We start from the raw sequence: 24,187 nt of genomic DNA, 5'->3' as shown, positions 1-24,187 counted from the left end.
CTCTCGTCTCCTCAACATCCAGCTACACTCTGATCTCCTCTACACCCAGCTACACTCTCGTCTCCTCAACACCCAGATACACTCCCGTCTCCTCAACACCCAGCTACACTCTCGTCTCCTCAAACACCCAGCTACACTCTGATCTCCTCAACACCCAGCTACACTCTGATCTCCTCAACACCCAGCTACACTCTCGTCTCCTCAACACCCAGCTACACTCTCGTCTTCTCAACACCCAGCTACACTCTCGTCTCCTCAACACCCAGCTACACTCTCGTCTCCTCAACACCCAGCTACACTCTCGTCTCCTCAACACCCAGCTACACTCTCGTCTCCTCAACACCCAGCTACACTCTCGTTTCCTCAACACCCAGCTACACTCTCTCGTCTCCTCAACACCCAGCTACACTCTCGTCTCCTCAACACCCAGCTACACTCTCGTCTCCTCAACACCCAGCTACACTCTCGTCTCATCAACACCCAGCTACACTCTCGTCTCCTCAACACCCAGCTACACTCTCTCGTCTCCTCAATACCCTACTACACTCTATCGTCTCGTCAACACCCAGCTGCACTCTCTCGTTTCCTCAACACCCAGCTGCACTCTCTCGTCTCCTCAACACCCAGCTACACTCTCGTCTCCTCAACACCCAGCTACACTCTCGTCTCCTCAACACCCAGCTACACTCTCGTCTCCTCAACACCCAGCTACACTCTCTCGTCTCCTTAATTGCCATCAACACTCTCGTCTCCTCAACACTCAGCTACACTGTTGTCCCAGGTGTTGTCTTTAGACTGTCCTACACTGTGCTTATCATTCCTTTTATTATCTCCTCTCCCTCTCTCTCTCTCCACGACTGGTTGTGTGATAGCATTGTCTCAGGTGTTGTGTGTCTACACCTCATCTGACACTGTTCAGCGTCACAAATGTCAAGAGTCTATACTACTGGACTTTTATTACACCTTTAATGCTTCCAAAATCAAAGCATGTACATTGTATTTAAATTGAATTAGATTAATTAAATAGAAAGTCTGGTAACCGCTGGAGAGGAAATCCTTTGATTAAAATGATTCTCACTACTGCGAAGAACACGGCCGCCAGTGTATGGGCTTCGAGCATTGTCATTAGTCACACTAATGAAGTTCTGAATATTTTTGCAATTTATTTCCAAAATTTGAAACAAAAATGATGGAAAAGGCCTTATTTATACTGATATTGGCAATTGCCAAGGGCCAAATGATGGATCTTTTTCATCGCGATTTGGTTGCTCTAGGTGCTGCGTGTTCTTCTGAGGGGTTTTGTAATGGGAGTGATTACCATAGCAAAGATTACTATAACGGAGCTTACCAGAGTGAAGAGAATTGTAATTGTGATGACTTGTGCGCGGAGTATGGGGATTGTTGTCCAGACTCCATCTACTACAGATGGGAAGATCAGGTCCTGCCAGTGAGGTACAAGTGTGTGAGCGTGGTTGGTGGCAGTGTTTACATGAAGAGCGTGTGCATGTCAGGGTGGGAGGACGAGGAGGTGGCCCAGCTGTGTCTGGCGGGCTCCCCGCCAGACATCTCCAACAGCAGGGACCCGCTGGCCCACCTCCCCGCCACCAGCAACACCACCTCCGTCACCTACATCAACTACTACTGCGCCGTCTGCAACAACGACTCCCACGACCTCACGCTCTGGAAGACCCAACTGGAATGTGTCAACATTGAGGAATATGATTCAGTGCAGGCGAAATACCATATTGCAGTTTTGCTGGATAACAATGTTACAGATCAGCCGGATAACTATATTACAGATCAGCCCGATAACTTACCCGGATACATAACTTCTCATTTATTATTTGATAACGGATCTTGGGGTGCATATATTCCCATTAATGGTAAACAACGATTTAAGAAATGTAATATTAACATTAAAATCCCCGATATTCCTATTAATACAAGGGAATGCTACGCCACCATCAACACGTGTGCTAAGAACTGGTCGGACGCGTCTGTCGCTGCTCTGTGTCACTCTTACACGGCAGTAAGGTGTTCAGGAGTTTCGGCCTACAGGAACCCCCACTGTCTTCTGTGTAACTCTTTAGTTACACAGAAGTATAGTTGCTTTAGACCTTGTGAACCCGTTCAAAAGGCTCCTTTCTCTCTACTAATTGATTTTGGTTACCACAGCGGTGATAATAATGTCGAAATTGTAAACCTTTGCCAGCCCGGCGAAGTTTATGATAACTTCTTCAAGAAGTGCAGAAATGTTTTGTCGAGGAACATAAGGGAGGTAGACGAAGACGACAAGCGTGATGAAGGCGACAATAAGGTGACAACCAACACATCGGATTCCTCAGCTTGTCATCCACACAACACAACGAAAGCCTTTCGTAGCAACGTAGTGTCTAATGAATCAAATGAAACACTTAATTGTGATAAAATACTTCTTTGTGAAGACGAATTCACGTTGAACGAGAACAGAATGGTAACGGTAGAAGCTAACGCTCGAAGTTATCAGGTGGGAGAGTACGAGGTAACTGAAGGTGGCGTCCTCGTGTGCGAGCCACAGGAACTCTCAAACAAGTTTGTGTCGGGTTTGCTGATACTGATGGGTCTTGTGCTGTCCTGCTTGTGTCTCCTGCTTCACCTGGCTGTCTTCCTCTTGCTGCCTCGTCTTAGGAACCTCCCGGGCAAGTGCTTGGCGTCCCTCTGCCTCTCTCTTCTCACCACCTACACCGTCTTCATCCTCGGCACCCTCCTAGAGCCTAAGACGACAGGATGTTACATCTCGGCAGTCATAAAGTATTACTCCTTCCTCGCCTCCTTCTGCTGGATGAATATCATGGCCTTTGATGTGTGGCTGACATTTCGACAAGCTAAAGATGAGCTGCGAGTGTCATCTGGGAGACAGCGAAGCAAGTTTTTATTCTACTGTGTGTACGGCTGGCTGCTTCCAGCCCTGGCTGTGGTGGTCACAGTAACCCTAGACAAGACCGCCCCTGCAGGTCTGTCCCCTCAGTTCCTGCCCAGCTTTGGTCAAGATATGTGCTGGTTCGGGAAGCCCGAGGCCTTATTGGTGTTCTTTACTGCTCCATTATTCACAATCATGGCTCTCAATGTTGTGTTTTTCCTTATGACTTCATACACCATCGGTGCCAGTAGACAGTCGACGCTGCGGAGGAGTTCGTGTCCACAAAATAGGAAACAGTTTGTGCAGTATGTGCGACTGGCCGTGCTGATGGGCCTCACCTGGATCATTGGCATGGTGGCTGGCTACCTGCAGCTGCAGGGCGTCTGGTATGTCTTCGTGGTCCTCAACACCCTGCAGGGAGCCTTCATCTTCCTGACCTTCACCTGCAGGAGCAAGGTGTGGAGGGATGTGCAGGAGCGCTGCCGGCATTGTCTTCAGCAAGTTAATTCTCATCCTGGTTCACCTACACCATCGCCAGGGTCACGGCAGGAGGCATCCTGCGTCGACAGATGTCCCGCCTCGGGGCACGTGGAGTCAGACAACCTTTAGCACCTCCTGGGGTTATGCGGCTCATCAATGGTCACCCATCAGCGCTCCACACACATATATAAACGGTTGGTTACTTTACCTTTTAGAATATTTAAATCAAATAAAAAAATTTATTCATAAATGGTTGTACATTTATAAAACTCACAATTATAGTACATTATATACGTAAAACGGTGAAAATAAGAGTATAGCATGTAATCATTATAATTATATACTTTTAAATCTAGATCTTGATTTGGATTTCGAAGCTGTATTCTTCAGTGATTTACACAGATCATTTCAGCTGTGGCTGAAGTGATCAGGTGTTACAGTCACATAAACAATTTACAGCTTCAATTGGAGCCTTGAAGCTTATAGTGGCAAAACAGCAAAAAATTCGGATGATAAAACAATTGGATGAATAATATAAACTATTTGTGCCATGAAGATATATAAATGTTCTTAGCTGAGCACCTTACATCAAGAGATATATATATATGGACTACTACCCAGAATTGCTGTCACTCTAAACACACAGCTCATCTACCATGGATCTGGTTTCAATAGGATTTAAAATGCTTGTCAATAACATAGCTCATTGTGACTGTAATTCCTTAATAATTCGAAATATCAAGCTGGAGTATAGGTAGCTTATCAGCTAATTTTCATTATTTCCTGTACATCTGTTACACCATTATATACATCAGTCATCCTTGTGGGATATCTGGGGCTTGACTCAATTATTTAATTATTTAATTAATCAAATTAATAACGAAGGACCACCCACTTTTGAGAAAAGAGGGAAACTAATAAAAAGTGATCATTAGAAACACAAGGAAGAACCAGTGTCTATGGATAAATATCAGAAAGAATAATCACTTAAATAAATAATGGACTGTATGGTTAATTAACTAAAGTCAGAGCCTCAAACACCTACATTGGGGGGGTATTGCTAGAACTTCATATACGTCTAGGAACTAGTGTGGTTCGTGCACCAGTTCATTGTTGAATAAAGAATATTGTGACCAAAATATTATAGAATCAATAGGTAAATACAAATTGAGAATATTAATGGTTATTAGAATTAGAGAGCAATCATCTAAATAAACACATTTTATCTCCAGTTCTCATGACAAGCATTCAATCTGATATCATGAACAAGTAGAAATAATTGGAGTAATTAAATGTGTACAAAAAGTCTTAGCTTTAAGACGATTTCTATGATATCGTTCACGCCTCGTCCTCGTGATCTCAGGATCACCACGTAGAAGCCTTTAGAGGTGAATAACACGAATGTAGTTAACGACTCGTTGACTCCTCACATACGAGCTGTAATTTAAGGGATATTACGTAGAATTGAACTAGGCTACTTAAATCTCAATATTCATGAAATAGAAAATAAAGATTAGTGCGGTACTAACGTTGGATTTTTAGTAGTCATTCGATGTAACGACAGACTGCCCACGAAATATACAATCTCTAATGATGCATCAAGAAAGAAATATATACTTATCGAAGGGTGCAGTATATGCTGAAGTCTGCCGGTATCACGTCTCAGTCTCAAACTTCCACAATGTTGTACACATGGTTGAGAGTTTGGCTTGAATATCGACGCGTTATTATTTGACCGAGCACTGCAGATCACGTAGAAGAATAATTATTCGTTCTAGGTTGAGTACCAGTGTAATTCTTGCTGATAATCCCAACGTCACGTGTCTCAGACTCTGACGCCATGACTTTTTGTTGCTCACTCCGCAACACGAGCTCGCCACCCGCACACACAATGGCGTCTCTCCTCCCTCAACCCGCGTCCCCGCATTCACCACCGAAATTATTTATCACGAATAATACTATTTCGCGCAATAGTGGTTGAAATACTTTAATAAAGACTGGGTTGTGATTCTAGGGATTTAAATATTATTGCTTTCTCGTCTTACGGTGGTAAACGAGAAATGGAGAAGATTTTAGTTTTCTCCATGGCATTCACGCGTGACAGAAAAACTATTACTTGATAACAATTGTAACTAAAAGCTCTCGGTTTAGAATTATTTGGGAGTTATGTTATCCATAAATAATTATCACACGGAATACTGATGATTTTAGAGAATCACATTCAATTCGCTAGTACACAGGCTATAAATGTCTTTAACTAGATATAATGTGACGCAATACTGGTGCTTGGTTTCGCAAGAATTCCAGCATCCATATGTAGATATAATGGTTAGTTTATGTGAACATTACTGTTAGTAAGTTTTAGTGACTACTGTAGTTAGTATATAATAATACTGATTCATTATAATACAATAGTATTGTATTAGTGTTGGAAATTTCCAACAATCCTTAACCTATATTGTCCAAGGTCAGCACTTATTAGGTGCCACAGACATTGACCAATAATTAACTTAATATTCCACCAGGTTTAAAGATTACACAATTTACTCATAATGATAATAATTCTGACTTTCAGGTTTCTGGTTGCATTAGAAAGACTGACAAGTGAGCCCTTTGAAGATAAAATATTTCCCAGATATACAGACAGTAATCACATTGTCGTGATGTATCAGTGAGAAAATCCACAGAAGGCGTGATGAGGGTTCGAACCTGGGTGTTCCCAGGCACACGTTCTAGACAACTGCGCCACAACATGGTCAAAAGGATTGGAATCTGGGGTACTACTGAATTCACGAGGGTTCCTGAGGCTTCCACTGAAGCCGGACCAGAGCTTCGCACAAAAATACCATCACTCTGACTCTGTCGTCTGGGATTGTTCTACTGCTGACGTTCCTCTTTCATCTACAGTCACACACATCCCAGGTGACTGTAGATGGACTGTATAGTCACATCCCAGGTGACTGTAGATGGACTGTGTAGCCACATCCCTGGTGACTGTAGATGGACTGTGTACAGCCACATTCCTGGTGACTGTAGATGGACTGTGTAGCCAAATCCCTGGTGACTGTAGATGGACTGTGTGGCCACATCCCTGGTGACTGTAGTTGGACTGTGTAGCCACATCCCTGGTGACTGTAGATGGACTTTGTAGCCACATCCCTGGTGACTGTAGATGAACTGTGTGACCACATCCCTGGTGACTGTAGATGGACTGTGTGGCCACATCCCTGGTGACTGTAGATGGACTGTGTAGCCACATCCCTGGTGACTGTAGATGAACTGTGTGACCACATCCCTGGTGACTGCAGTTGGACTGTGTAGCCACATCCCTGGTGACTGCCTAACAGAGCAGGTCACACCATAGTTATATTGTTACACATTAATGCGTTCTTTACCGTAAAATAAGAAATCTATTTCAAGACTGAACAAATATTATGGACTAGCTGTACCCGCCACGCGTTGCTGTGGCTCAGTCTGGTTAAATGGAAAAGAAAGAAAAGAGAAAGCGCACGTTTCTAATATGTTTAATTTCACAATGCTTGTGGGTATACAATATGTTTTGTTGTTCCATTGTCTGTGGAGATTTAGAGATTGTCTGGTTTGGCGACTCTTGAGCACGCAACATTGGCCCTGAACTTTGTTGATGGTGACTGCAAATGCCACTCGAATTGGAAATTATAATATTTTTAACTGAAATGGCATATCTGTTGGAATCATAGAAATGCGAGGAATGAGAACATCTTCACCTTTGAAAGGTCCTGTCAAGATTGTTGCTTCTACGACGTTGCTGATTAATTTTCTACTACAAGGTGCGTGGCGTTGCAAAGCTTTAGCTGATTGATATTTCGCAACATGATAATTGGCACGCAGATTTTCAATTGCCGTAAGTGTGATGCTATCCCTGCTAGATCGAGTAAATTAAAAAATTATGTTGGATAACTAACCGCTTCATCTGCTTTCTCAACAGTGTCGACGGACTTGTATCGAGGAATTACAGGTAATGTTTGCCTGAAATCTCCTGCAAGCAATATTAATGCATTCCCAAATGGTCTGATGTTTCCACGCAAATCTTGCAATGATCGATCAAGAACCTCGAGCGATTTTTGTGGGCAATTGTGCATTCATCCCAAGTGATAAGTTTACATATCTGTAATATTTTTCCCATGCCGGATGCTTTGGAAATGTTGCACGGGGGAGTTTCAATGAATTACATGTTTAATGGCAATTTCAAAGCCGTAGTAGTAGGTTTTCCACCTCGTAACAATGTCGCAGCTATTCCGGGCAATGCTAAAGCTAAGGTTATTCCATTTTGGGATCGAAATGCTGCCAGAATCAATCTAATTAGGAAGGATTTACGGTTACTCCTGGCGCATCTAAGAAGATTTCTCCAAACCCGTTATTGACAGTTTGAATTATTTGATTGTAAATGACTTTTCGCTCAAGCGTTAGCTTAGGAATATTTGATTGCACATACGACAACAGATCACTCCTGTTGTAATTTTGTTCACGACGCAATTCTACATCGAAAGAAGCAGCAGCAGATCGATTTCGTGATGGCATTTCCAATTGATTTAGAACTTTGCTCGCGAATTCTAAGCACAAATCTTCAATTATTATCAAAGCTTCGTTGTAGATTTCTGCTGGGAAATCCATATTCATATTTGAATTTTCCTTCATATTCGACGGATAATATCTTCAGCCATTTGCGATTTATATTTCTCCCATAACTCTGTTGGAGATGAAGGAGAGCAGGCGGTCAATATGATTGCAAACAATGCATAAATTTGATTTGGATGTAACGTGTTGGACACGTCATTAATGCATGCATCCCAGTGTCGGTCGTTCTTCAATAAATTCCGAGCTTGACATGCACTACGGAAAGTGGCATGTGTTACGCCGCTGACAAATCTCGGTGGCTGGAAAGACGTTGGACCGGGCACATTTACCAACAGCATGTGAAGAAAGAAGCATTCATCTTGATTGGGATGCACGGTGTACAGTCTGCCTATCGTAGTTTATTTGAATATGCCAGGTTGTCCGTCGACTCGGTCTCCTCGTTTGCGTCGTTCAAATGATTTTCTATTGGCATTCCAGGTGTAATACGTAGGCACTTCCGAATACAGCAGTGTTTTCGCAAACGCGTCATATTGATATAACGTGAAGAAAGTAGTTAACGTTATAGCTGGTGGATTCATAGCTGTTTGTTGTACATTTGCAGCTGTGAAATAAGCGTGTTGTCCATTTTCTTGTTTTCAAAACAAAAACAAAAAATACTAACAAAATATTTCAATTCATATGCAGATCAATCGACACAGCTCAATTTCACCACCAATTGCACTGAAAAATAAGAGAAAAAGTTAAAAAAACGAAATGAAAAACAATGAAAAAAGAAACAAATAAGCTATACCTACGAAATGAACGGTATGGTAAACAACACAGCTCAATTCCAATGCAACGTGACACAAAATAATTAAATCAAAATGAAAATAAATAAAAATCTATGAAAATTCAATTAATCAATGCAATCGGAATCATTGAAATGGAATTGTAACACATTTTGTATAGCGTGTATTGCTCTTACGTGCAACAGATGGCGCTGTATTTCCAAAAACGCATGTTTTTACGTGTCACAGGTGTGGCATCTAAATAGTAGATATATAAAAACACGCACGTATTCGAATGGAACGTTGTGTCAAAATTTCAGAGCAATCGGTGAAGAACTTTCGGTGATTACAGCGTGTGTTGCTCTTACGTCCTGCAGATGGCGCTGTTTTTCCAAAAAAGCATGTTTTTTCCTGTCACAGGTGAGGCATGTATATAGTAGGTATGTAAAAACACTCGCCTATTCGAATGCAATGTTGTGTCAAAATTTAAAACCAATCAATAAACAGGTTTCGAAGAATTCCCTCATGTGAAAAACACCTGAAAAACACAGCTTTAAAAAAAAAAACATGTTTTTTCCCGTCACAGATGTGACACCTAAATAGTATGTATATAAAAACCCGCTCGAATGAGAAGGGAACGTTGTGTGAAAATTTCAAGGCAATTGGTGAAGAACTTTCGGAGATTAGCGATTTTGAACAAACGAACATTTCCATTTTATTTATATAGATTTTAAATATTATTTATAATTATGTAAATATAGCACAAGTATATTTCAAGTATAATCCACATACTGTTTGTACGTTTAAGTGTATTGCATTTTGCAAGTGTATATATTATGAGTGTAAACTTAAAGAAGATTATATAAGTTTTGTAATTTTGAGGTTTTATTAACCTTCCATTAGTCAATTTTTCACTATTTGCATAACTATTTCATTCCTATTAATGCAATATTCCTATTAATTTTTAAGACCAATTTAGGGGCTGTTTATTACGGGTAGTGTTAGGTGAGTGATTCTGTTGCCAGGGTGGCTTCAGTAAGCTGTTGTGAGTGTATAGATGAGGTCGAATGAATGCTTCTGTTACTAGGGTTTACTTAGCAAGCTGTTGTGAGTGTATAGATGAGGTCGTATTAATGCTTCTGTTGCCAGGATTGACTCAGCAAGCTGTTGTGAGTGTATAGATGAGGTCGTATGAATGCTTCTGTTACCAGGATTGAATCAGCAAGCTGTTGAGAGTGTATAGATGAGGTCGTATGAATGCTTCTGTTGCCAGGATTGAATCAGCAAGCTGTTGGGAGTGCATAGATGAGGTCGCATGAATGCTTCTGTTGCCAGGATTGAATCAGCAAGCTGTTGTGAGTGAATAGATGAGGTCTGATGAATGCTTCTGTTGCCAGGGTTGACTCAAAAAACTGTTGTGACTGAATAAATCAGGTTTAACCCTCAATATGCATTTTTTTAACACTTCACAATCTTTCATTGTTTATTTAACACATATATACTGACCAATTACTGTTTAAGAGTTTATACACCAGGTAAGATGAATAACTTTTGTGGCAAACTTAATGCTCCAACGGCCATTCAAGTCCCTGAACACACTTTTAGGCATTATGTTGAGTATAACGCACTCAAGACTATAAAAGACTCATATAATCGATACTAACACCCAACAGGAAACACGATTTATCGTGACGTTTAAAACATATCTAATCTTACACTTCCTCTCGTGAACCACCCAGATACACTGTTGTTCCAGGTGTTGTCTTAAGACTGTCCTGTGTTGTGTGTCTACACCTCATCTGACACTGTTCAGCGTCACTAATGTCAAGAGTCTATACTACTGGACTTGAAATACACTAATAATGCTTCCAAAATCATAACATGTACATTGGAATTAAATTGAATGAGATTAATAAAATGTAAAGTTTAGTAACTGCTGGAGAGGAAATCCTTAGATTAAACATATTCTCACTAAGGCGAAGAACACGGCCATCAGTGTAAAGACTTCGAGCACTGTCATTGGTCACACAAACGAAGTTCTGAATATTTCTGCAATTTGTTTCCAAAATTTGGAACAAAAATGATGGGAAAGGCCTTATTTATACTGATATTGGCAACTGCCATGGGCCAAATGATGGATCTCTTTTATCGCGATTTGGTTGCTCTAGGTGTTGCGTGTTCTTCTGAGGGGTTTTGTAATGGGAGTGATTACCATAGCAAAGATTACTATGACGGAATTTATCAGAGTGAAGAAATTTGTTATTGTGATGACCTGTGCGCAGAGTATGGCGATTGTTGTCCAGACTCCGTCCACTACAGACGGGAAGATCAGGTCCTGCCAGAGAAGTACAAGTGTGTAAGCGAGGATAATGGCAAGTTTTACATGAAGACCGTGTGTATGTCAGGGTGGGAGGACGAGGAGGTTGCTTAGCTGTGTCTGGCGGGCTCCCCGGCAGACATCTCCAGCAGCAGGGACCCGCTGGCCCACCTCCCCGCCACCAGCAACACCACCTCCGTCACCTACACCAACTACTACTGCGCCGTCTGCAACAACGACTCCCACGACCTCACGCTCTGGAGAGAAACAACTGGATTGTGTTTATAGTATAGTGTATCATCCAGGTCAGCGGGATAACTTAACCAATTACATAACTTCTCAGTTATTATCCGATAACGGATCTAGGGGTTCATTTATTCCCTTTAATGGTAGACAAATATTTAAGAAATGTAATATTAATATTAAAATCTCCGATATTCCTGTTTAAACAAGGGCATGCTACGCCACCATCAGGACGTGTTCTGAGAACTGGACGGACGCTTCTATTGCTGATCTGTGTCACTCTTACACAGCAGTGTGTTATGAGGGACTCACGGCCTACAGGAACCCCCACTGTCTTCTGTGTAACTGGATAAATCTTACTTTAAGTAGTTGCAATCTATTTGAATATATTGTTCGTTCAGGGACACCTCCTTTCTCTGGATTAACTGATTTTAATTACCACAGCGATGGTAATATTGTCGCAATTTTAGACCGTTGCCAGCCCAGTGAAGCTTATGATAACTATTTCAAGAAGTGCAGAACTGTTTTCAAGATGAACGACTGTTACGGACCCTGATCCAGCGTCCAATCTCTAAACAGTGACGGCCGCGCCATCTGTGGGTCAGCTCCCGAAACCCCCTCCAAACCGACGACGTGTACTAGCTACGAGGGCCAGTTTCCAGCCCCGTTCAGCGCTCAACACCGCCGCCGCTGACCTCTGGTGAGGTGGTGCTCAGACTACAACGCCATCTATGGAGTGGATATGTCGGGCATTTGTGTCTGAGCCTGTAAGTGTGGTGTTTTAGTGTCCCTGTTATTGATGACGTGTCTGCTTACAGAGCCGACCTGGGACCACTGTGATGGAAGTGGAGTCAGTCTACCCGAGGCAGCCAGTCTCCATACTGTGAAGTTTGCTGCAGCTGTTGTGACGTCGTCCCCCCCGGAAGAACACTGTGGTGTGTTAAGCCTGCCAGTGGAGTGGCAGTGAAAGGATTTTCCCGGGACCGACGGTTGGAGACGATAATCCACTGGGGTATTGAGGACAGGAGGGTGATTGGTGATATCACACGAGACTCCTGTCTAGGGCGTACCCCTTTTATCGTTCGTGGAGTGGCCGTACCAGCCTTGGTGGCTCAGTACCTGCCAGCAGACCTGCTGGACGTGTGGTTGACGGCCTCCACGACGGTGCCCCCAGTGGACCTGTGTTGTTACTGACCTGTGGCCAGGGTAGGCTCGGCGTTCTCAGAGGACACGTCTTGAGGCCACGAAGAAAGCACCGCGGACTCAGCACCTAGCTTCTTGATCAAGAGTCTTTAGCAGAAGACTAGATTGTGCACGATCCCCTTGTAAAGTGTTAATACCCCTCCCCCTTGTGTACTCTTTTATTCTATATATTTAAACGGTGATGGTGAACATTATATTATATTAAGTTCTTAGCTTTCTTTCCCTACTCCCTTTAAGTTACTTGCGTCACGGATCTCATCCCTTGATAGCCACTACTGGCTTGGGAACGGATACATATATCTTCCTCTAACAACATCAGAGTGAGAACCCCGTTGCGTCCCGAGAGGGCCGTAACAACGAACACACCAGATTCCTCAGCGTGTCGTCCACACAACACACGAAAAGCTTTTCATACCGATATAGTGAAGAGTGAATCAAATGAAACACTTAATTGTGATAAAACACTTCTTTGTGAGGGCGAATTCACGTTGGACGAGAACAGAATGATAACTGTAGAAGCTTACGCTCGAAGTTACCAGGTGGGAGAGTACGAGGTAACTGAAGGTGGCGTCCTCGTGTGCATAGCAGAGGAACTCTCACACAAGTTCTCCCCGTTATTGGGTTGGGTGTCACTGGCGGGGCTTGGGCTGGCCTGCCTGTGTCTCCTGCTGCACCTGGCTGTCTTCCTCTCGCTGCCTTGTCTTGGGAACCTCCCGGGCAAGTGCATGGCGTCCCTCTGCCTCTCTCTTCTCACCGCGTACACCATCTTCATCCTCAACACATTCCTGGAGCCTTAGACGACAGGATGTTACATCTCGGCAGTCCTAATGTATTACTCCTTCCTCGCTGCCTTCTGCTGGATGAATATCATGGCCTTTGACGTGTGGTTGACATTTCGACAAGCTAAAGATGAGCTGCGAGTGTCATCTGGGAAACAGCGAAGCAAGTTCTTATTCTACTGTGTGTACGGCTGGCTGCTTCCCGCCCTGACTGTGGTGGTCACAGTAACCCTAGACATGACCGCCCCTGCAGGTCTGTCCCCTCAGTTCCTGCCTAGCTTTGGTCAACGTTGGTGCTGGTTTGGGAAGCGCAAGGCCTTGTTGGTGTTCTTTGGTGCTCCATTATTCACAGTCATGGCTCTCAATGTTGTGTTTCTCCTTATTACTTCATACACCATCGGTGCCAGCAGGCAGTCGACGCTGCGGAAGAGTTCATGTGCACCAAATAAGAAACAGTTTGTGCTGTATGTGTGACTGGCCGTGCTGATGGGCCTCACCTGGATCACTGGCATCGTGGCTGGCTACCTCCAGCTGCAGGCCGTCTGGTACGTCTTCGTGGTCCTCAACACCCTGCAGGAAGTCTTCATCTTCCTGACTTTCACCTGCAGGAGCAAGGTATGGAGGGATGTGCAGGAGCGCTGCCGGTATTGTCTTCAGCAAGTTGTTTGTCATACTGATCCTGATATACTGATGCAGGGTCAGGGCAGGAAGCGTCCAGCGTCGACAGTTGTCACGCCTCAAGGCACACGGAGTCAGATAACCTGTAGTGCATCCTGGGCCTCAGGGGCTCATCATTGGGCACACACCACCGCTTCATACACATAAACGGTTGGTTACATTACCTTCAGAATATTTAAATGAAATATAAATATATATTCAAAATGGTTGTACACTTACAAAACTCACAATTACCGTACATTATATACGCAAGACAGCGTGAAAATAACAGTATAACACGTAATCATTATAATTACACACTTCATAATATAGATCTTGATTTGGATTTCGAAGCTTTATTCCTCAGAAAATTATACAAACATTATTTTAGATGTGGCTCAAGTGATCAGGTGTTACAGGCACATAAATAATTTACAGCTTACAATTGGAGCATTGAGGCTCAAAGTGGCAAAACAGCATTAAACTAGGATGATAAGACAATTGGATGAATATGATAACCTATTTATGCCATGAAGATACATCACTGTCTCAGCTCAGCAATTTACATTAGGAGATGTATTGGTAACCCAGGATCACTATCACTCTAAATACACAGCTCATCTAGCATGGGTCTGGTTTCAATAGCATTTAAAATGCTTTTGAATAAGCTAGCTCTTTTTTACAGTAATTCCTTAATATTTCGAAATATCCAGCTGGAGTATAGGTAACTTATCAGCTAATTTTATTATTTCCTGTAGATCTGTTACACTATTATATACATCAGTCAATCTTAAGCTATATTGGCCAAAGTCAGCACTTATTAGGTGCCATAGTTCACGCCCTCAGACATTGACCATTAAATAACTTTACATTCCACCTGGTATAAAGATTACACAATTTACTCATAATGATAATTGTTCTGAATTTCAGGTCTCTGGTTGCATTAGACAGACGTACAATTGAGCCCTTTGAGGATATAATATTTCCTAAATCCACAGAAAGTAATCACATTGTCGTGATGCATCAAGGAGAACATCAACAGAAGCCGTGATGAGGGTTCGAACCTATCTGCTGGTGTTTCCAGGCACACGCTCTAGTCAACTGCGCCTCGACATGGTCAAAAGGATTGCAACCAGGGATACTACTGCACCCACGAGGGTTCCTGAGGCTTCCAATGAAGCCGGGCCAGAGCGTCACCCCCCCCCCCCCCAAGGGCTCTGTCCCTGTAGTCTGGCAATGTTCCTCCTCTGTGTTGCCACATCCCTGGTGACTGTAGATGGACTGTGTTGCCACATCCCTGGTGACTGTAGATGGACTGTGTTGCCACATCCCTGGTGACTGTAGATGGACTGTGTAGCCACATCCCTGGTGACTGTAGATGGACTGTGTTGCCACATCCCTGGTGACTGTAGATGGACTGTGTAGCCACATCCCTGGTGACTGTAGATGGGCTGTATAGCCACATCCCTGGTGACTGTAGATGGACTGTATAGCCACATCCCTGGTGACTGTAGATGGACTGTGTGGCCACATCCCTGGTGACTGTAGATGGACTGTATAGCCACATCCCTGGTGACTGTAGATGGACTGTGTAGCCACATCCCTGGTGACTGTAGATGGACTGTGTAGCCACATCCCTGGTGACTGTGGATGAACTGTGTGACCACATCCCTGGTGACTGTAGATGGACTGTGTGGCCACATCCCTGGTGACTGTAGATGGACTGTGTAGCCACATCCCTGGTGACTGTAGATGGACTGTGTGGCCACATCCCTGGTGACTGTAGATGGACTGTGTGGCCACATCCCTGGTGACTGTAGATGGACTGTGTAGCCACATACCTGGTGACCGTAGAGGGACTGTGTAGCCACATCCCTGGTGACCGTAGAGGGACTGTGTGGCCACATCCCTGGTGACCGTAGAGGGATATGCAATATTCTTACCAATTTACAGACCAATTTAAGAGTTGTTCATTGCGTGTAGTGTTTGATGAGTACTTCTGTTGGAAGGGTTGACTCAGTAAGCTGTTGTGAGTGTATACATGAAGTCTGATGAATGCTTCTGTTGGAAGGGTTGACTCAGTAAGCTATTGTGAGTGTATAAATGAGGTTTAACCTTCAATATGCATTTTCCTCACACTTCACATTTCTTCACTGCATATTTCACACATATTTACTGACCAATTACTGTGTAAGAGTTTTTACTCTTTACCAGGTAAGATGAATACATTTTGTAGCGAGCTTCCTGCTCCAACTGCCACCCAAGTACCTTAACACTATTTTAGGCATTATGTTGAGTATAAAGCACTCAAGTCTATAAATAGACTCATATAATCAACACTAACACAACAGGAAACTCGACTTATCATGACGTTTAAAACCTTTCTAATCTTACACTTCCTGTCCTGAACACCTGACTACTACACCCCCACAGGATCGGTGTGGGGTCCATTACCACTCACAGGATCGATGTGGGGTGCATTGCCACCCACAGGATGGGTGTGGGGTCCATTACCACTCACAGGATGGGTGTGGGGTGCACTACCAACCGCTGGATGGGTACCTTACTACCACTTACAGGATGGGTGTGGGGTCCACTACCTCCCACATGATGGTTGCGGGGTCCACTACCGCCACAGAATGGGTGTGGGGTCGATTACCACCCACAGGATGGGTGTGAGGTGCACTACCACCCACAGTATGGGTGTGGGGTCCACTACCACCCACAGGTTGGATGTTGGGTCCACTACTACCTACAGGATGGGTATGGGGTGCACAACTGCCCTCAGGATGGGTATGGGGGTCCACTACCACTTACAGGATGGTTGTGGGGTCCACTATACCACCCACAGGATGGGTGTGGGGTCCACTACCGCCCACAGGATGGGTATAGGGTCCACTACCACCCACAGGATGGGTGTGGGGTCCACTACCACCTACACGCTAGGTATGGGGTCCACTGCCTAAAGGATTAGTATGGGGTTCACCGTCCAAAGGATGGGTGTTGGGTCCACCGTCCATAGGATGGGTATGGGGTCCACCGCCCACATGATGATCGTAGGGTGCAATACCGCCAGCAGGATGGGTGTGGGGTCCACCGCCCACAGGATGGGGTATGGGGTGCATAATGAATGAACTAAACTAACACTTTTTTTTTTTAATTTTGCCCCGAGGGGCGAGTTTATTGGGCAGCGCCACTCATCTTGTGAGTGGACATACCTCCATAGCAGCACGTACAACACCCCCCCCCCCCAATAGGAAGAAAACCCGCTGGGTTGTTCATCGTGTCACTTGTACCCAGACACAGCTAGGACTTGCTTAACTGTCTCAAGTGAACAGCTCCTCAAACAAGAAGATTAATATCTGTCAACCCCCAAAAGCTTACGTTATCTTGCGGGTGCAAAATGGGGGAATCTTTTAAGAGCAGTATCAATATTTGACAAAGTGTTTTCCTAACTCAAAGAATGCGGGGTTTATTATTCTACACATATTTCAAATGTCTCTCAGGTGTTTACATTCACGTAGATAGTGATCAAGGCAGTATCCGTCACTCTCATCAGAGATCCTGAAACTTCGCTGATCAACTGTTGTTTTCATCCATATCTCCATGGATATTTGTATCCAAGACGGATTCTCGCTATTACTGATTCTCTCCCGTGTCCTCCTCTTCGTCCATAATGATTGGGATTGCCAGCAGTAACCATGTTGTACCATCGTACAGATTTGCTGGTTTGTGCTTCTATCTTCCTTTCCTCAGTTACCTTGTCACGGTGATGTTGCCTGACAATACCTTTAACTTGTAGTAGAGTCTTGGGTATGAAGTATTCAATATGGTCTCCTTCAGCAGCCAGCACATCTGCTCGTTCATTCCCACATATTCCAACATGGGAGGGGATCCACAGAAACTTGATGACTCTTCCCTGATTGGTAAGTACTCTCACAGCTCTCTTAATTTCAGCGACTAATGAAAGATTTTCTGCCCGATTTTTACTTCGGCTTTACATGCTGCTTTTGAATCAGTGCAAATCACTGCACTATTAGTGTTCCGTTCAAGAAACCTTAACGCCATAACAATGGCAGTTAGCTCTGCGTATGTTGAAGAGGCATAGTTCTCAATACACGCTTTTTCTTCATTTCTGCGTTAAAAAGCATTATCCTTAATTATCGTGTACGCTGCACCAGCCCTGCCATTGACAGGATTAGACGACCAATCAGTGTAGATTTGATCTAGTTCATTTCCGGCTTCTTTATAAATTTCCTCGAGATACTTGTGCCTCATTTCTTGTGGTATCATGTAGGATTTTTTCGTTGCCAATTCATTGATGATAATGCTGCATGAGTCATCCACCCAGGGAGGTAACTTCTCTACAGGCAAGAGCTCACGGGCTTGCTCAAGCACGTGAAGTTCTTCCAGGTAGCAGACTGATCTGTGATGCCATTTTTTACTTCTCCTGTTTCCCACTGAAAGTAGCACAGAACTCAGCTTTTTCTTAGCAATATCATTGTAATGGGGATCTCTGGCTATCCTAATTGCAAGCTTAGCATTCAACTCCTTAATTCTGCTTTTAACATTGGGAGGGACAAATCCCCTCGCAGATTGGACGTTTTGGCAGTTCTTGGAACTCCAACAATGATTGTCATGGCTTCATTCTGAATGCTTTCGAGCCTTTTCATATCGCTTTGGGAGTAGGTGCATAAGACAAGTGCGGCATAGTCTATGACGGAGCGCGCACAGGTTGTGTTCATCATTTTAAGCACGGCAATCCATGTCCATTCCAGGCTTTCAGTGCCCTGAGTCGACTTTTGCATGTTCCTTTGAGTTGGTTGAGCTCCTGTTTCTTCCCGTTGTGAGAGCCGACAGTGTCGCCAAAGTACCGATAGTGGTCAACCTATTCAAGTGTTACACCATTAATTTGTAGTTCTTCATTTCCTCCCCGCTTGTGATGAAAGTATTCTTTTGTCCTGTTTGTGGAGAGAGTGAAACCGAGCTCAGTACATTTCCTTCCGAGGAGTTCAATGGACTGTTTAATTTTTCCTAAGGTGGGAGCTTGTATTAGAATATCATCCTTTGATGTCGACAAATACAGAGTACTTAGCTGTGTCATTAGCCAGGTAATTAACTATACAATTTGCTGTGCTCCGTTCTTGAACAATTACATTGACCCCCTCCCCTAGCCTGCCTATTTTGTGCAACAGTCGGTTTAGAATGATCCTTTCAAACATCTTGCAAGTGCATGACATGAGACTGATAGGTCTGTAATTGCCAGGGTCATTGGGCTTCGGTATAGGGACAATTATTGCATGTTTCCATTGAGTGGGCAACACACCACTTATTAATGATTTGTTAAACAGGTGGAGTAGTGGATTCCCAAACACTTCACACAGAGCATTGAGTATGTCGTAAGTGACGCCATCTTCAACAGGTGCTGTACTTTTACCCTTTTTCATAGCCCCCTTTACTTCCTGAGCTATGATTGGTTCCCCATACTTGTCATCACTAGATTGTGCTCTTGTTATCCTAATCCTTCTGTCATTATGCCGGAGGAGCTGTTCCCTTGCTTTCTTCTACAGGGAGGGAGGAGGAGGAGGAGGATGCATCACTCCACTTGTAAATTAGTTTCTCGGCCTTACCCTGGGGGGGTCTTTGTGAGCCGCAGGCCAGGTTCTGCCCCCATAGCTATCTGAAATTTTGCCCACACTTGTCTTGCATATGTTTCTCTTCCAATAGAGCTAGTGAATTCAAGCCATTGTCTTTCCCACTCTTTAATCTTCTCTTCCCTGGCTACTTGGCACACAGTTTTAAACAGCTCTTGGTTGCTGTCAGTGGGATGTCTCCGGTATTCTCTACTCATGCTCCTAGCATTTGCATTGAGCATCTTTGTGTAGTCGTTCTCATACCATTTTATCTTCTTCTTCTGAGTGTTACTGCGCCCAGGCGTACGGCGCGGAACTCTGAGACAGTGCTCAATTTTGTTATTAAGGTCAACAACAAATGTATCAGTGTCTTCTGGGATTTGGTATTCCGTGAACCAGTCACTCATCCTGTTTATGAAAAGCGGCCTCATATCTGGTCCGAGTGATAACCTTTTTCTTTTATTTGTCTCTTTCCTTCTCTTACACATGTCGACGGTGGTAATCAGTGCCCAGTGGTCACTACATAAACTGTGCACACTGTGTGTACTGGCATCTGTGTACTGTGCATTCAGCAGGAGAGCATAGTCCAATCTTCCTCCTTTGAGGTGAGTTGGCTGTTCATCACCCAGGACTCTAAGGTTTTCACTCCCCCTGACATAGAGTGACCGTTCCCGTCCATTGACATTGGGCTGATGACAGTTGGCACCAAAGTGTGGGTGTCTGGCATTAAGGTCACTGACCAGCAGGGTAGGTTCTTCATTAACAAATTCAGGTAGTGTGTCAAGGTAAAGTTTACTCTGTGGCACATATAGGTTGATTATATGTAGGGCATTATTGTTTAAGTGAAGGGTTACCCCCAGCGATTCATAGTCATCCTCCATGTGAAGATCATCAATAATCTGTGCAGGTATGTTGTTGCTGACATAGGTAATAAGACCCCGTTTTCTGTCCCCAGAGGGCAGGGAAAACTTGCGATAACCGCTGAACCTTAAGTCTACCGGGAACGCCATTGCAGTTCCATTGTAGGATAGTGAGACTTTCTTCACTGTGGTTATCCATCGTGGAGGTGTTGGTCATCAGATGTGCTGTGTGAGGTGTTGTTGTTGGTGAGAGTGTGTGCACTGGTGGTGTTGTATGTGGTGTTGCACCACCGTCATGTGCTGGTGGTACTGTTTGTATGGGTGCCAGTGACCATACAAACAGTCGTTGTGTTCACTGGTAGTGTTGTTGTGTTCACTAATGGTGGTGTGTTCACTAGTGGTGGTGTGTTCACTGGTGTTGATGTGTTCACTAGAGGTGTTGCGTTCACTGGTGTTGATGTGTTCACTGGGGCAACGATTGCACTGAGTTTGCTGTTATGTGCCATGGCTCATGTTGCATCATCATGCACCAAGTTGCAACCTACTGAACTCGCCTGAGACAAGTTCAGGCCCTGCAGAATTTGAAGTATGTCCTCCTGGTTTTTTTGGATTGTACATAGGGTATTCTCAAGTTTATTTTGCTTGGTCTTTAATTCTTGCATGAGTTTTTTATCACGTGGGAAATCATTACTTCCATATCAGGGGTTTTGTTTTATCTTCGACCCAGTAAGGTGTTGACCGGTGAGTGAGGAGGGGGAGTGGTTGGTTGGGAGGGTTGGAGGGTCGCCTGAGAGGTAGAAGACCTGGACCTAGATTCACGAAGCTCCATGTATTTCTCCGTAAGTAGGTTTGCTACGAAGGTTCCTAAGTGCCCGCAAAGAACACGCCAAAGAGCGATTGAGAGAAGTAAACTTACGAAGATTTCTAAGTAGTTCACTTAGGTCTCGCTAGATGTCACTAGGCTTTTAGTTTGAGCAATCAGAGATAAGGTCATTTTTTCATCTTACAGTTGTAGCCAATCACGACGCTGCCATATCGGAGCTTATCCGTGACCACTTGCGACATATTTACGTCGAATTTTCTTATAAAATTAGTATATTTCGAAGTAAAACAATGTTTTTTCAACTTGTACAGTCAGCACCGACATTGTAGTATACAAATATGTTAAATTTTTTGTTTACCTACGTAATTCTAAGAGATAGTGTGTAGCTTCCATTGTCGCTCCCAAGACTTGAGAAGCGATGGTATCTATTTACGTATTTATTTACCTAAATTTACCCAAGGGCCACTAACTATGTAGTGGGCTCGACGAAGACAAAACGCCAGGGGCTTGTTAAGTCCCACCACTTGTCCTAATGATATTTTCTAGGTGGATTTTGGCAGATAAGACCAGCGGGTAGGCGGTTCCATGGGTTTTAACCATCTGGGTAAAAAAAACATTGTTTTCAGTCCTACTTGAGAGGACATACTCTCCAACACTGTATCTGTGATTGTCCTGTTATCAATGACTTCAGACCAAATGGTATGAGGCCCTTTGAGCTCTGTAATTACATCATACACTCAGGAATATTGGAAGATATTCTTGTGCTGCACCCAGATTTTTCCAGTGGAGGCTAATAGATGAGCCTTAAGTATTTTGTTCTCTCCTGATTCCATGTATGACTGGCCATCCTGTGAGATGTTGGATGAGCTTGTAGCTGTTTTTTGATCTACACTGTGTGATCCTTCATACAGAATAGGGAAGCAGCACATTGCTGTGCATACCTAAGCATGTTAAAAAAAAATACATTGTTTGAGAGGAGTCTTGTAGAAACTAGTAAGAGTAGTTATAATATAATGTTTCCATGATTCAGTGCTTACCTCTTGTGAAAATTGTAATGTTATTGTTTAGTGAGAGTTAATTTGTTTTTGTATTGAGGCTGGCATTTTCTCCCCTGATTCCATGTATGACTAACCATCCTGTGAGATGGGAATATTAGATGAACTTATAGCTAGTTTTTTTTTTATCTACACTGTGTAATCTTCCATATAGAATAGGGTAGCAGCACATTGCTGTGTATAACTAAGCTTCTTAATACAAAAATATCAGAAATAAAGATTTTATAATATAGTTTGTGTTATTACCAATATTATCCTTATTAAATCATGTTAACCATGGAACATTAAGATCTCATGTTGATATGTAATACAGTAGTCATATTTCTTTTGAATCATTCATTAAATTGTGCATTATGTCTCAATTTTTCACTTCTTTGGATATACTGTACTGTATAGTACAAAAAGATAGGATAAAAATAAACCAGTAATATTTCTTTCATTATATTTTTTATTTAAATAACTGCATCAATATATTTACAGCTGTCAGGATTTGTTTCTCACATGTGCATTATTTGTTAAAAAAATTAGGTTTATTGCTACACACAATGGTGCTACATAACCTTCCCAACTTGGTGCCTTCTTTTGATAATTACTTACTGATTGTTACACAGCCAAATTGTGTAACAGGAAGAGGTCTTGGACACAAATTTGTTTCATGCTAAATGTAGAGGAATCAGCTGAGCATTTCTCAAATAAAATAGGCTGCCTCAGCTTGTAAGGTAAATAAAATAAGCATTCTTCAAATAAGTAGCTGCCTCACCTCACTGCCTTACTACTACATAGCCTTCCCGGCATGGTTTCTTCTTTTGATAATTACTGGGTCCACACACTCAAATTGTGTAACAGGAAGAGGTCTTGAACCACTACTTCTCTCTCTCCTCTTTAATAGTCCATATAATCATAATTATAGGTTTAAGGATTCAATGAGAAGTTTTTACCCTAACCTAACATCATTTGTGCAGGATATTTATCTTTTATGTCTCACCCAAATTTAATTTCAAAGTAAAATCAAACAAAATAAATCTGAACTGTGTATGTATATCTAAGGTACACCCTTACTGATTACTAGGTGAACAGGGGCATTTGGTGATAGTAAATGCTCCCATCAGGCAGGGCTCATCAACGTATCTCATATTTCATGTTCACCAGTGTTTATTTACTTAATAACTATGGGTAAAATATCTTGCTATTATAAAACTAATTCTACTATCATAAAAGACATATTTACTTCAAGTTTCAAGCAGAGAATGCATATATAACTAACACGAAGGACTCCTCTTCACGAGATTCGCCTACTAATAATCTTTTGTTCTATTAAAATGGATCCCAGTGTTATGTAGTAGAGAAAAATTGAGTTATATCCAGTTTACGTAAAGCTACGAGTGCCCGACAGCACACTTAGATGCCGGACCAAACTTACGAAGGTTTTTCGACTTAGCGTAGCTACCTGAATATCGACGTAGCCGCCACGAAGGCGCTAAGAAGGAAAACATTCGTAGCTAAGAAGAAAAACCTTCGTAAGTACCTTCGTGAATCTGGCCCCAGGTTGACTGGGAGGGGTTAGGGGGTATTGGTGATGAAGCTGGAATGGGGTTGTTGGGTGGGGTAGGGTTGGGGTTATTGAGTGAAATAGGGTTGGGGTTAGTGAGTGGGGTAGAGGTAAGTGGGTTTGTGTGAGGAAGGGGATCTGGTTGCGCCTGTGTGGGGTGGTGGTGGGTTATCTTGAGATGATTTCGGGGCTTTTAGTGTCCCCGCGGCCAGGTCCTCGACCAGGCCTCCACCCCCAGGAAGCAGCCTGTGACAGCTGACTAACACCCAGGTACCTAATTTACTGCTAGGTAACAGGGGCATAGG

General features: G+C 43.3%; 1 protein-coding gene and 1 pseudogene across 1 annotated transcript; both read left to right on the top strand.

Moving 5' to 3' along the window:
* The first annotated feature begins 1,081 nt into the window (after positions 1 to 1,081).
* LOC138356512 (uncharacterized) lies at positions 1,082 to 8,780 on the top strand. Its single transcript, XM_069312660.1, has 2 exons — positions 1,082 to 3,573; positions 5,955 to 8,780. Exon 1 carries the CDS (start codon positions 1,187 to 1,189, stop codon positions 3,506 to 3,508), a length of 2,322 nt encoding a protein of 773 aa, XP_069168761.1. The 5' UTR covers positions 1,082 to 1,186; the 3' UTR covers positions 3,509 to 3,573; positions 5,955 to 8,780.
* On the top strand, positions 7,232 to 14,463 carry LOC123774161 (uncharacterized; annotated as a pseudogene).
* Positions 14,464 to 24,187: the final 9,724 nt, after the last annotated feature.

This window comes from Procambarus clarkii, chromosome 73, assembly GCF_040958095.1.
Source record: "Procambarus clarkii isolate CNS0578487 chromosome 73, FALCON_Pclarkii_2.0, whole genome shotgun sequence".
Lineage (NCBI taxonomy): Eukaryota > Metazoa > Arthropoda > Malacostraca > Decapoda > Cambaridae > Procambarus > Procambarus clarkii.
The sequence above is the reverse complement of the archived record's forward strand: the minus strand, read 5'-3'. Positions and strand labels throughout refer to the sequence as shown.